The sequence below is a fragment of the Aotus nancymaae genome, unplaced genomic scaffold (assembly GCF_030222135.1).
Source record: "Aotus nancymaae isolate 86718 unplaced genomic scaffold, 86718_ANA_hifiasm-v0.15.2.pri h1tg000028l, whole genome shotgun sequence".
Lineage (NCBI taxonomy): Eukaryota > Metazoa > Chordata > Mammalia > Primates > Aotidae > Aotus > Aotus nancymaae.
The window spans coordinates 18879310-18894056 of NW_026988441.1; the positions used below are offsets into that span (position 1 = coordinate 18879310).

General features: G+C 51.6%; 1 protein-coding gene across 2 annotated transcripts in view; it reads right to left on the reverse strand.

The window, feature by feature from the left end:
* Positions 1-14747, reverse strand: part of CHST8 (carbohydrate sulfotransferase 8) — a 100300-nt gene that overhangs the window by 71903 nt on the left and 13650 nt on the right. The window contains exons 1-2 of one of the 2 annotated variants that reach the window (XM_012448471.2): positions 9532-10204; positions 5356-5571 (exon numbers count right to left, since the gene is read on the reverse strand). In XM_012448471.2, the coding sequence (XP_012303894.2) occupies positions 5356-5485 (130 nt within the window). In that variant the 5' untranslated portion in view covers positions 5486-5571; positions 9532-10204. Of the gene's footprint in view, positions 1-5355; positions 5572-9531; positions 10205-14747 lie in introns of those variants that run through there. The other variant, XM_064380687.1, reaches the window with a different exon arrangement.

The following is a 14747-nucleotide window of genomic DNA, read 5'->3' on the forward strand; positions in this document are numbered from 1 at the left end:
AGGGAAGGGAAGGGGGAAGGGAAGGGGGAAGGGAGAAGGGAAGGGATGAAGGAAAGAAAGAAAGAAAATTATATGCATTAAAACATGTAAAGCCAGGCGTGGTGGCTCAGGCCTGTAATTCCAACACTCTGAAAGGCCAAGGCAGGCAGATCACCTGAGCTCAGGAGTTGGAGAACAACCTGCCCAACATGGTGAAACCCCGTCTCTACTAAAAATACAAAAATTAGCTGGGCGTGGTGGCAGACAGCTGTAATCCCAGCTACTCAGGAGGCTGAGACATGAGAATCACTTGAACCTGGGAGGCAGAGGTTGTAGGAGCCAAGATCATGCCACTGCACTCCAGCCTGGGCGTCAGAGCGAGACTGCGTCTCAAAAAAAAAAAAAAAAAAAAAAAAAGTAAAGTGCTCAGAATAAAACCTGGCCCAAAGTAAATGTTCAATCAATGTTCATTATTATCTTCATCCTTAAATTTCCCTTGCCCTGCAGGAGTGCCCCGAGACAGGCCATAGACCTAGGTGTCATGGGGGCTGTTCAGTCCCACGGTCTGTGCCAGAGGTCCCTGAGGGGGATTTTTGCAGTCCACCACAGCTGCCTCCCTGCTGGGCACCCCAGAACCACCACGACAACTCCTTGACTCCAGAAAAAGGCAAAGGGCTCTGAGACATGCGGTGGCCCCACTTAAAAGAAAACTCACTCTGCAAAAGCCAAACATTAAAAGAAAGAACTATTTATAGTTTGGGAGCAACAGAATCTGTATGGTAACATTGTAGTTTTATATACATATCTATGAATAAACCACAACAGAATCTGTATGGTAACATTGTAGTTTTATGTACAGATCTATGAATAAACCGCAACAGAATCTGTATGGTAACATTGTAGTTTTATGTACAGATCTATGAATAAACCACAACAGAATCTGTATGGTAACACTGTAGTTTTATATACATATCTATGAATAAACCACAACAGAATCTGTATGGTAACATTGTAGTTTTATGTACATATCTATGAATAAACCGCAACAGAATCTGTATGGTAACATTGTAGTTTTAGATGCATATCTATGAATAAACCAATCAATCCACACCATTCACTTTGGCTTCATGGGTCACTGACAATGACTTACCTTGCCCCATTAAAACAAAATCCATTCCACTTAAAAGAATGAAGAAGGAATGATAAAATCAGAACATTGCTGCTGCCTAACCTCTAATGAATGTCTGGATCTAGGCTCGACCACTGGTGGCTGATAACACAAGACAGCCAGGCAAACAGGGACCTCCTGATGGAAGAATACAGAACCACCCACGAATTCCTGCCCCTATAACTCCCCCAGAACAAAACAGAAACCAATCCAAACCTGTATGTGATCAAGCTTCAAGATTCACCTAATTTATTGGGACGACAAAGAACAGAGGACAACGTTCATCCATATCAGGCAGGCCCAATCAGTCAAATCCCAACTTACAGAAAGCTCCATAGGAACCATGACCTGGTTTCCTCAAATAAATATCGGGAGAAAAACACAGGTGGAGAAGAAAACTTACAGATGAAAGGAGACTTAAAAGACTTGTGCACCCACTGCAATATATGGGCCTTTTCTGGATATTGGATGGAACAATTGGAAATAAAGGTATTTATATTTGTGAGACAGTTAGACATTTGCACATTGACTGGCTATTAGATGCTACTGAGGAATTGTTAAATTTGATGTTACTAAGGAATGAGTTTAGTGGTAATGTCAACAAAATAGTTCTTTTCTTTTAAACTGAGAAATATATTGAAATATTTATGGCTGAATTGATAGGATATCTGGTATAGGCTTCAAAGATCACATGGAAGGAGGGAAGTGGATGGTGCTGTGGACGAGGCCAGCTTGGTGTGGGTGGGGGGTGCCGGGAACACGGTGTTCATGGCACTATCCTACTCCACTACTACGTGTGTTCCAAACTCTCTATAATAAAACATTCATTAAAAAAGCAGCTCATAGAATTCCGTTTGCTCAACCAAATGTGGAGTCAGCCTTCTGCAGCCCCCGGAGCCAGTACATTGGGAGTTTTTTGTTGTTTGAGACAAAGTCTGGTCCTGACACCCAGGCTGGAATGCAGTGGCACAATCTCAGCTCATTGCAGCCTTGACCACCTAGACTCGAAGGGTCCTCCCGCCTCAGCCTCCTGAGTAGCTGGGACTACAGGTGTGTACTGCTGAATCCAACTAATTTTGTTTATTTTTTTTGGTAATGACAGGGTCTCAGTATGTTGCCCAGGCTGGTCTAGAACTCCGAGGCTCAAGTGGTTCTCCCACCCAGGCCTCCCAAAGTGCTGAGATTACAGGCATACACCACCACATCTGACTGTTGGTATTTGTTATTCCTGGTTCTGGCCTGGTCTCCAAGTCTTTTTCTTGGAGGAGAGGTGAATCTTGTCTACTGGATCAAAAAGTAAATTTCTCAAAAGCAGAAGCTCTGGCCTCAGGCCCTGGCAATGCTGGAGACTGGAAAATAACTGACTGGAGAGGCGAATTCTCTGATACACAAAACCTCATCTTTGAGGGCGGGTAGCTTACTGGGTAGCTATTTCTGTTTCCAAAGATTTGATTTGGATGATAGCAAAAAATATTTAAAATGTGGTTTGATTTACAAAAGTTTGGCAACCCCCTACAATTCCATCTCCTGCCTGAGCCAGCTGAGCCAGGCTGGCTGATCCATGGGAAGTTCAGGTGCCGTTAACACCTGGTGGCTGCATGGGAGAGACGTGAATGAGGTCAGACCCTAAGGGACCTCAAGCCACTCAGAACTCCTGCCAACTCCCTGTCGCCCTTCCACACTTACAGTGCCACAAACTGCAACTTCCAGAGATCTCTGTCCCCAAACAGTTCATGCCACGGTACAGAATTTCCTCCGTAGATCCACCCATCTGCACTCCATACCTGCCGCCCCAACACCTGCCTGTTTGCCTGATTGGGACAGCGGGCAGTTCCCAGAGTCTGTACCTCCCACCAACAGAAATCCACAGGCAGAAGGCTTGTCAGGGGCCCCTGGGGCCACCCAACCATGCAACCGGACACATACACTTTGTAAGCACTGGTTTCCAACAGATAAATGTAATCAAGGTTTATATGCTCAGAGAAGCCAACAGGATGGGATTGTTTCACTTGAAAGATCAGAAGAAAATTGTAACTAATGTTGTGGAAAATTACTTTGATATTGCTTTCTTGGTACTGAATCACAATTAGGCTGCCGTGAGAAGTACAGGGAAGGAATAAATGAATAGTAACAAATCAACACAAACAGTCTGTATCAGAGACACTTTGCTCAGGGAAAGTAACGTAAGCATTACTTAAAGTTTTATGACTGTGTTTGGTGTGATTTACCCAGACCGTCAATTTTGCCCATCACCTGGCACGTGGTGAGGGTGGTCCAGCTGCATGGATCATCAGAAGACCCATGTGTGCTCCTTGCCCAGGTCTGCTGGCTGCAGACGGATGATGTGCTTGGCTCCATGCCATCTGACACCCCCCACCAGCCTGAGGCTTCAAGCTTTCCAGAAATCCCAGCCATCCCGTGGGTCCCCAGCCCACCTGTAATCCATATGTCTATGCACTCGGGCAGCTGGGCAGGGCAATAAGACCTGCACAGCGAGAACTCTGGCTGCAGCAGGGTAGGGCACTAGCTGTAGCCACTAAACTACAGTCCCATCCAGGAGTGTCCCACACATGGGTCTAGGCCCTGGTTCCAGGTGGGCGCCACAGGCACACTCACTGCTCCTCTCCCAGGCTCCTGCAGAACGCGGGCACTGGCCGCCTGGACCCTCTGCTCACATGCAACCCCAACCACACACACACACACACCAGGGACACACCCAAGCAACGTTTGCTCGCCTTTCTTCCTGAGTTTGCTTCTGTGCAGAAAACAGGTACCAGCTCACAGTCTACCCTGACGGCGCTCTCCCAAGGGGCCACGTTCTGCCAACACAGTATCATGAAGCTGTTCTGGGGCTTGTGCGAGGCTGCAAAGCTCCCACAGGAGCTTCTGCGCACCTGCTGCTCCAGAAGCCTGGAAACGGCCAGACCCACTTCTGACAGCCACCACCTGTTGGGGTCCGGCCCAGGCGTGAGTCAGCACCGATGACTCACCCACTGTCTCCTGGAGGCCACCACCTTGGCTGCCTCCCTCTGACTCTCAACTCATCCATCTGCCCATTGGGGGCCTCTGGCAGCTCAGACCCAGGGCCCCAGCTCTGGCCTCCTTGTGTTCTTTTGATCTTTTTTCCTGATGCCCATGGGCCCTCAATCTGCACTAAGGGCCACATATCATAGCTGCTCGTCCACAATGGGGGCGGAAGGGTTGCAGAGTTGAGACCCCTTCCTGTGCTCTGGGCTTCTGGCAGGGGGTGTGCAGGAAGTCCTCTGCCTACACCTCTGGCCCCCTTGTCTTTCATCCTGTTTCAGGTTCACAGCACTGAACAAGCAAGAGACAGTGAGTGGGTGTCGCTGGGGAGGAGTGGTGTCTCTGGGGCTGCACCAGCCTGTCCATACCCTAGAGCATGGTGGCTTCATGGAACCGCCCCTAATGGGGACCACTGCTGAGACCCTGCCCTCCTGTGGCTCCAAAGCTAAGAGCTTCCAGGCCTTGGCCCCCTGCCAGCTGACGTCCTGCCCTGCTGTATCTCTGGGGATGGGGACTGTGTCCCAGCAGCAGAGACCTTGCCTGAACTGCCCTCTCTGTATCCCGTCTGCCTTGAGATGTCAGAATCACCCTTCCTGCTCTGGCCTCCCTGCCATCCCACCTGTCCCCAGCAGCCCTCTGTGACTCCACTGGGCCACCAGGCAGGGGTGGAATGGAAGTAGCAGTTGGGGACCCTCGGAGGGGGTCTTGGCCTCACAAAGCCAGAGGTACCCTGACCCCCTTTATCTAGACCAGAGGGGCTAGATTCCCCAAGGCTGGGCAGGAAAACTGAGTCTCACTTGTGGAGCATGGGCTCAGGGAGAAGTTGTCCACTTTCTGATGTCCCCCATAATATGGAAGAGGCCCAAGAGATGGCGGAATCCTGTTTAAATCTGAGTTTCATCAAACGCAACAACTGGCTGAATAGACAGTAGCTTTGCTATGACCTCCAAGAGAGGCCACCCTGCTGCTGGGCACTGGCTGGAGATTTTGTATCAGACACAGCACTCCCACATTGAGACTGATGCCTCCCCCGGGAAGCCAGGAACCCTACTCTGCCTGTCGGGGGTCTTGGCACAGACTTGCCCCTTTCCCCCGGGGCCAGCACACCAGGGCAGCTGTGGAGGCCTGAGCTTCCGGCTGGAAAGCTGGGGGCAATGATGGCAGGACCCGGCTCAAGGACTCACCTGGTGCCTGCTGTGAGGTGAGCTCCGTGGGGTCCTGCAGGCTGATGAAGAGGAGGAGGCCTGCAGCTCCAAACAATAGGACAGATGAGAACATGCAGGCCAGCCGCATCGTTCTGGGTCGCTGGGTCATCCGGGGCTTGCTCTGGGGTCACCTCTCGGGTGTGGGAGGCATGTTCTTCCCTCATCGTCCACACCAGGCATCCATCAGGCCGAGGTCTACGGGGCAGAGGGGATACAGTCATCACCGAGGCTCGAGGAACCCGGGCAGGTGGAGGCCCCGCTCACTGCAGCAACTCAAGTGCAACTCCTGGATGCCTCTGCCCTCTGCAAGTTACCCAGGGGTGTCCCTTCCACCCTTTCAGCCCGGGAGTCTCAGGGAAGCCTGTTGCCGTCTCTGGCTGGAATGCTAGCTTCCCACCAGGGTCTCCCATATATGCACCTCCAGAAAAATCATGGAATGAGACACCTTCTGGCCCTGCCTGGGGGAACCCAGGTGGGAACCCCCAGACCCTCAGTCAGTAACCAGCAGCCACCCCCTACACTGTTCAGGCCTCCAAATAAGCATGCATGTTCCCAGGGTTGGGGCCTAGAGACAGGCAGGAACCTGGGTCTTTATCTCCAGCCCCCAGCCCAGTGGGCAGAGAAGCTCTTGATGTGCCTCCGCCCTGCTCCTCTCTACAGGGCGCTGGGGACAAGGTCTCCACAGAGCAGACGGCTCTGAGAAGGAGCCTGCTAGTCTCAAAGGACATTCAGGCACAGATGGACACCCCCCATGCCAGCCAGGGCTGTCCTTACTGATGGACTGGCAGATGGGGCTGGTGGATGGCGGTCCCTCTGGACACCAGCGGGAGCTGAGGCTCTGGCCAGACCACACGGGTCCCTGCATTCGAGGCCTTTGGCCTGGAGTCGAGGTGGGGCAGCTAGACCTGTGTCCAACAGACTCCGAGCTCAGAGGCGCAGAGGCTGGGTGCTAACACGCCCTCGTGTTCCTGGGGGTGGGCACTAGCTGCTCTGGCCACTGCAGACCCACAGTATTATCCATGTGACTTGCCTCTTACCCTACTTCCTACTAGAAGACAGGGAGAGAAATTCCCCATCCCCTATATACCAGCAAGTCATGCCAACAGGGCCAGGCTGTGCCTTGAGTGCGGGTACCCCAAGGCCATTTGGCCAAAGGAAGAATGTCAGTTCCCATAGTGGGGGTAGGGAGGGCATGGGCAGAGTGCAGGGGGAGGGAGGCACACGCAGCAGGCACTCCAGGGACCTCCCGTTTTGAAGGTCACTCCATCCCCTTACTTTCCAGCGGACCCTGCTGGCCAGGCCTGGGGTATCACCCTCTTTCCACCCAAGGAGCCCTGGGGGGAACTTTCCCACCCTGGCACAGGGTGGGGTTGCGTGGGCAGCTCCCAACAGCCTCTGAGGTCACAGATGGATGGCTGGTCAAGCCCCAGGCTAGATGTGCTGCTTGGGGCAAGGACGTTCCCCTGCCCAGGGACAATACTTCGGCCAGGTGACTCCTCTCCAACCCGGATCCAAGTGCTGTGGGACACCTAGCCCATGGAGCACGAGGAATGAGAAGAGGCTCTCTCCCTGCTCTCCTGCTCAGAAAACAACTCCCCACCACCAGATTGTTTTTCTGAAAGGCTCAAGGGCTGGGGAGGGTAAACTGCAGATTTGGGTTTCACCCCTCAGTCTCTGTAATTATTTTTTCACTCAGTTAACTTTAATTAACCCGCCCCAGGCCTCTCCACACCAGGAAGGCACCTGACGCTGGGCTCTCTGGACTGTGCCGAGCAGGTGGTTCCCGCAGCCTTCCAGCTTTTTACGGAAGCACTGAGTTGGGCCCATTTTGTCTCTGGAGCTGGCTCCAGGGTGTCAACCCGGCCCCGACCTCACTGTCATGGCCTCTGCCCCAAAGACAAACTGCTGCTTCCTGTCACCCACTGAGGCCACCCCTGCCCTGCTTGCAGAGGGTAGAAATGGATAGTCACATGTCCCCAAGGGCTCAGACTCAAAGCCCCTTGTGTGGGGCTGGGGCCTTTCTCTCCACGGCTGTCCCAGATAAGTCCGTCATGGGGTCCTGGGGTTCACTGCCTTGCAAAGACACAGATGCAGCAGTGCAAGCCCCAAAGCAGGCTATGATGCCCTACTGTCCCCCAAGCCCTTCCCTCCAAGAGGACAGTGCTGCACTGCAGAGTCCCAGGCCCACCGGGGCCAGCCCCAAAGCCTCAGGAGAGAGTGAGCGGCTGATGAGGGAGGCAGAGCTGTTCACTCCAGCCTGACTCAGGGGTGCCCTAGGCAGTTATAGAAAGGAGTTAGAAGAATGGAAAAGATGTCACACACCGATACAGGGGAGCCAAGGCTCTCAGAGGGAGACCAGGAAGAATGTTCAAGGTCTCTTGGGAGCAGCTGCTACTTCGTGGTCATGGGGATTGCATTCACACATGCACCGAACCCACGGACCTAAGCAGGCGCAGGTTCACTAACATGCGTATGCACACATGCCCAGGTGCATGCTGGTGAGTGCCTGCATGCACGTGTGCGTGCGCGCACGTACACACACACACACGCACACACACACACACCATTGAAGGTCCCCAGCAAGGCCCCAGCTGGAAGGCAACCATCACGAACCCCTGAGTAAGCTGGCCACGGTGTGGGCGCACTTCCTGGAGCCTCCTGAGTCAGACACCAGAAAGCCAGTTTGACCTAGGGTGGCCTCCAACATCAAGACATATTGCAAGAAAGAACAAGTTCATGGCTTGCACCCAGAGCTGCCGGGTAAAAGAGCTATTAAAGGGTCCCTCGATATCAGGCTCTACCTGATGAACAAAGGGGACTTGAGAGCATGTGTGATCATCATCGAGTTTGTTCAGTAGCTGGCGCTGCAGAATGGTTACAGGAGAGCTGGGCGGTCCCTACTTCTTCCCAGTCTGTCTCCATTCGAGCCAGTACAGACATCCATCGTCAAAGACTAAATGGATCCCTGCAGCCACGACCTGTCCTCACTTTTTTCTGAACCTGCCCAAAGCAAACCCACCCCATGGAGCGTGGTTCCAGCCACCCATGTGCCTGGGAGCCGGGGCAAGGACCACATCCAGGAAGGGGAAGGGGACACAGACCCAGGACCACACCTCCATGGTGGAGCTTCATCTGTTCGCATCTCCCCTTTCAAAGACTCTCCCCTTTGCTGGACCCCAAGAGAACACAAACACCCTCCCTACACCCAGGGAAGCTGTCGTCGGAGCTGTCTGTGGCTTCAAGGTCCAGCCCCTAAGCCCCAGACCCCAGATTTTCCCTCTGGGACCCTCCGCTCTGTGTTTGTTCTCACTGGGGACCATCTGACCAGCTAACTCCCTACTCCATGCAAACAGAAATCAAAAGGTCAGAGTGCCTCCCCTCCTAGGTAACTGGCCGGCAGCATGGCTAGGTCTTCGATGCCCCACAAGGATGACAACTAGACTCTATAGAACCCTCCTTTCCCCAAAGGTATGGGAAGGAAGGGTGGTCACCAACAGACCCCTGGGCATTACAGGGGTTATGGAATCCTCTATTGTTCCTCAGAGAGCCCCAGGCTTCAAAGTCACATGTTATTTTCAAGGCAACAGGAACTGCTGTCTAAGAGCTGTTGTCTCCCTCTCCTGGGAGTCCAGCTGCTGCCTGGGGAGTGGACAACACCATCTGTCACAGTCTGGGGCCTGGAGGGCTGGGGCATAAATAGTCACAGGCCTCAGCTCCCACTTGGGACTGTCCCATCCTCATCACAAACTACATCACTCTCAGCTCCAATGACAAGGGCAAAACCTGCCTTCTCCTCCCTATACCTATCCCAAGACCAACAGACAATAAGAAAATCCAGCCTGCCAGGGTTAGAGAAGAGGGAGGGTTCAGGCAAGAAAAATAAACAGCCCCTGTGAGTTTCTAGCAGCTCCTACCCGGCCTCACAATTCCCAGTCCTGGTGGCTTCACTCCCTGAAGCCTAAATGGCATCACCAATTTTTACTTTAAGGAGAAAAAAAAAAATCCAATTAATCTTATAAACACCTCCTGGGACACAGGGCAGGGCCAAGGATTCCTCCCATTTCCTTATTTATTTGATTTAAGAATGTATCTCTTTGGAGAAATTCACTTCAGGGCACAAGCAAGGACTTGGGAATTCAGCCAAAACACACGCACCTCCAGTGGCGACCGGCAGCAGGCGGACAGACGCACGGACGGCTCCAAGGACACGCTTGGCTGCGGCTGCTTCCAGGCCTGGACGCTCCTCTCAGCCGCCCAGAGGACCCCCTGTGGCCGTGGGGACCGGTCCCTGTGCCTGGCTCCAGGCAGCATGGGTGCACCCACGTGGTCAGCGGACCCCGGGCTCCGGAAAGTTCTCTGTCCGGTGGGTCTCCTTGCACCACACGGGCAGGAGAGAACAATGACGTCCCTCCCGGCTGAGGGCTCCCGGAGAAGCTGCTTGTTGGGAGAGAGGCTGCTATGGCAACTTGAGGAGAATGGAGCCAGGCACTGCCGTCACCTTGAATCCGGCACCGTGCCTTCTGCCGCGGTGGCAGCAGCAGGGACTCTGCACTGGGCGCTGGCCCCTGAGCCCCGGCTTCCCTCCTCAGCCTCTTGGCCTCAGGAACTCATCCACTCCTCGCCTATCCATCGGTCGGTGGGAGCCCACAGCCCGGTCCCCCGAGAGCACCACCTCCTTCTGTTTTGTCAGACTAGTTCCCTGCGCGCGGCTTTCGCTTACTTCTGAGATGGGGCTCTTCTTGATTTCAGCTCATTAAAAATCCTGCAGCTAATTAAAACCGCTCTAATGGCAGCGGCGGCGGCGGCAGCAAACTCTGGGACGAGTCCCTCCAGTTTTTATGCGTAGGCATAAAGTTGCAATGCTCTGCAAGGATGACGGATGGGCGCGAATGCTCAGACTCCAAGGCGGGGCTGCAGACTCAGACTGGCTCCTGCCCTGCTGCCGGGGAGCGCTGGCCTAGGTCCTGAAATCCCCAGGCCCTGGCACACCCAGGCCCCCACATGGCGCCACGCTACTCCGGGGGGAGGCAATTCAATTCACCTACTGTCCGCTCCCCTGTTGCAAGGGAGGGTTCTCTCCACTCCCTCCAACCCCATGCTCTGCAGTGGGGAGAAAGGGCATTCTGGGGTGGAGGTTACCATGTGAATCAGGCTCACATGGTCCTAAAGCTTGCCCCAATAGGCCTATTAGGAGCACCACAGCCCAGCCTCCCACCATCGCAGACACATTGCCAGGTGGAGGCTGAAGGGTGACTGCAAACACACAGCAGAAGCGAGGGGGGCCTGAGAGCATGGCCAAAGAGTGCGTGACAGGCCATGTTAAGTGACCACACCATGGATGTCAGGTGACCGCACCATGGACACTATCTCTGCCCAGGGCTTCTTACATGTTAAGGACATTTTACGCCAGTGGGGCAGAGCCGGGGACAGTCATTCTGCATGAAGAAAAACTGAGTTCCCTCCTCCTCCTCCTCCTGGCAGAGTCCGGAATGCTGACTCAGTGCCCTGAATTCCCTGAATGTGTGAACCTTGGTCCCCCGAGAGCACCATCAAGGTGACAGCCCTTCCCCGACTGTGGGAAGAACGTTTGCCGCCTGCCTCTGACTCGGCACCTTGGGAATCAGGAATCGCATCGAGGCCTCTCCCCATCTTTGTATTCGAAGCACCTAGCACCGTCCCGGCACAGGGAAAGTGATCAATAGCCTCTGCTGCATGTTGAATGAGCACGAGTTAATAGATGGAAGTGTTTGGGGCCATCTGGAGAGAGGCACTCCATGAACCTGGAATTTTAAAAAGGTCATTTATGTTTCAGGGAGCTGAGGGTTTGTTTTCATCAGGGCTGGGCTGGAATCAGGTCCAAAGAGTGACCCAATCCTATGACAAGAGACAAGGAAGAAAAGGTCCCCAGGGAGCCCGATGAAGCAGTAAAGCTTGAAATACCTGAGGCACAATCGCCACCAGGACCTCGATTTTGCCTCTTGGTGTCAGGACAACAGATTTCAGATCACAGAGCTTGAAGACAAATACATTTTTCAAGATAAATGTTGATTCTATCTCTACATATACATGTATATTAACAGGTGCAGTTTTTACACAAAAGACACAAGCCATTGAAATGCCATGAAGTTGACTGATTGTCCCCTGACATGGTTTGGATATGTGTCCCCTCCAAATCTCATGGTGAAATGTGATTCCCAGTCACATTTCACCATGAGATTTGGAGGGGACACATATCCAAATGTGCTGGAGGTGGGGCTGGTGGCAGGGGACTGAATTGTGGGAGTGGATCCCTCATGAACGGCACGATGCCATCCCTTTGAGAGATGAGTTCGTTCTCATTCAGTTAGTTCACATGAAATCTAACCATTTACAAGAGTCCAGGACTCTCTCCCTCATCTCTCTCTTGCTGTTTCTCTTGCCATGTGACCTGCCTCCTCTCACTTTGCCTTCTACCATGATTGTGAGCTTCCTGAATCCCTCCCGAGAAGCCAAGCAGACACCAACACCATGCTTGTACAGTCTGCAGAACCATGAGTGAATTAAATCTCTTTTCCTCATAAATTACTCAACCTTGGATATTTCTTTATAGCAACACAAAATGGACTAATGCATCCCCAAACCTTTAAAATATAGTGATGTGAGGAAACCCCCTAAAAATTACAGCTTGCGCATGTTGATCAAAAGGTCAATGATAGAAACACATGCTACAACATTGGTGACACGTGAAGACATCGTGTTAAGTGAAACAAGCCAGACACAAAAGGACAAATACTGTGTAATTCCACTTTTGTGGAGTACCAAGAGTAGTTCAATTCATAGAGATGGAAAGTAGAATGGAAGTTACCAGGGACTGGAAGGAGGAACAGGGAGTTGTTTAATGGGTACAGTGTCTGGGATGATGAAACGTTCTGGAGCTGGATAGTGGTGATAGCTGTCCAACAACGTCAATATATTTACTGCCACTGGACTGTACACTTAAAAAAGATCATAAGGCTGTGCGTGGTGGTTCACGCCTGTAATCCCAGCACTTTGAGAGGCTGAGGCAGGGGATCACGAGGTCAGGAGTTCGAGACCAGCCTGGCCAACACAGTGAAACCCCGTCTCTACTAAAAATATAAAAAATTAACTGGGCATGGTGCCAGATGCCTGGAATCCCAGCTACTCAGGAGGCTGAGGCAGGAGAATCACCTGAACCCTGGAAGCAGAGGTTGCAGTAAGCTGGGATTATGCCCTTGCACTTCAGCCCAGGCGACAATGTGAGACTTCATCTCAAAAAAAAAAAAAAGATTACGAAGTGGGTGGATCACTAGAGGCCAGGAGTTTCAGAACAGTCGGGCCAACGTGATAAAATCCCATCTCTACTAAAATTACAAAAATTAGCCAAGTGTGGTAGTGTGCACCTGTGATCCCAGCTACTTGGGAGGCTGAAGCAGGAGAATTGCTTGAACCTAGGAGGCAGTGAGCAGAGATTGTGCCACTGCACTCCATTCAGGGTAACAGAGTGAGACTGTGTCTCACACATACACAAAGGTCAGGTACAGTGGCTCACACCTGTAATCCTAGCACTTTAGGAGGCTGAGGTGGGTGGATCACCTGAGGTCAGGAGTTCGAGACCAGCCTGGCTAACATGGTGAAACCCTGTCTCTACTAAAAATACAAAAATTAACTGCAGCCACCTGTAATCCCAGCTACTCGGGAGGCTGAGGCCGGAGAATCACTTGAACCAGGAGGTGGAGTTTGCAGTGAGCCAGGATTGCACCATTATACTCTAGCCTGGGTGCCAAGAGCCAAACTCCATCTTAAAAAAACCAAACTCTCAGTGGAAGCACCTTGAACAAGGCATCTGGATGTCATGGGATGGCCATCAGGCTTAGAGCAGGGCACCCAGGTTCTCTGGCCTGACTTCCCCTCTACTCAAGTCTGATTTTCAGGACTTGAGTTTCCGTATCTCAGAATCAGTCCTCATCCAAAATATCTGCTGTAGATGAGTTCCCAAGTTTCTTGCATCTCTGTTGTGAGAAAACGCCTTGGAACAGGGAGGCACCTTGTGAATTTAATTGGCACTAGGTCACTTTCAAGCATGCCAGGTGGGCTTCAGTCAGGGATGCCCCTCACCCACACCTGCCACCTGTCCCTCTCACTAGGGATCCAGGTCACTCTGATGGCATGACCTCAGGAAGGCTGCCAGGGCTGTGCCCCAGAGTTCTACACTCTGGGAAGGGCTATTCCAGGGATAACTGGGCCCCTGTGGCCCACATGAGCCCAGTCAAGCTGTTTCCCTTCTTGACAACCCTGTCCTTGTTTGAGGGATCAGAGGCCACACAGCAAGTGTCAAACTGAAAACTGTGTTTTCAGGTTCTTTCTGATATGCAAAGCTGTGCTCCCATGAGGCCTGCCAGGCTGAGGCGAGTTCCACCTGGGCTACTCCTTACCTAGGGGACCATTCCTCTGTGTGAACTCCACTGAGCCCAGCTGGGACGGTGCCTCATTTAGTGACAGCTATCGTTTCAAGGCAGAAATCTAACAGGGTTCTTTTTCATGCAAAAATCTTTAATTTTTAAAGATCTGAAGAAAGCAACATGGGGATCCTTGTGGGGAAAGAAATGTTCTCTATCTTGACTGTATCAACATCAATATCCCGGTTATAACACTGTTCTACAGTTTTGCAAGACATTACAATCGGGGGAGGGGTGTAAAGGATATATGGGATTTCTCGGCATTAGTTCTTACAACTGTATATGAATATATAATTATCTCTAAATTAAAAATTTAATTAAAGAAATCAAAAACCTAAAAATAAAAGTGACTGGCCTTCCACTCATGCAGAATGGAAGCACATTCTAATGTTGTGCACGTAAATAATAGATAGCCATTTCCATGGATCAGCTCCAGCCCCCGTTGTATAAGAAATGTTTTAAAGTTAAGGGACTATGCCTTTAATAGGAAAATTTGATGTGTTAGCAACTACTGGTTGATCTTTGTGCACTTTTCAATTGCAAATTGCACTTTAAAAATGCAAACAATTATTAATATTGATTTGGACTAAAACAATATTGAATTTCAATATATTTCCTGCTCTTTTATGAATTACCCTGTGGATACGTGGTGATTATGATAAAAGAGTATTTGCATGCTCAATTTCTTTTCAGTGAGGAACCTTGAAGAGGGCTGACGTGATCCATGGATAATGAACTTCACAGGGACAAGAATGGCTCTGAAGCTGTGAGCCAGGATCTCAGATTTAGCTGTAGCACAGATTTTCAGGGCCACTTGCCTCGCTGGGCTTTTTCCAAACCAATATTACAGAACACAGGTTAGGAACACCTGCTCAAGGCCCAGAATGGGATTTTGAGTTATAGTTTTTAGGGGAA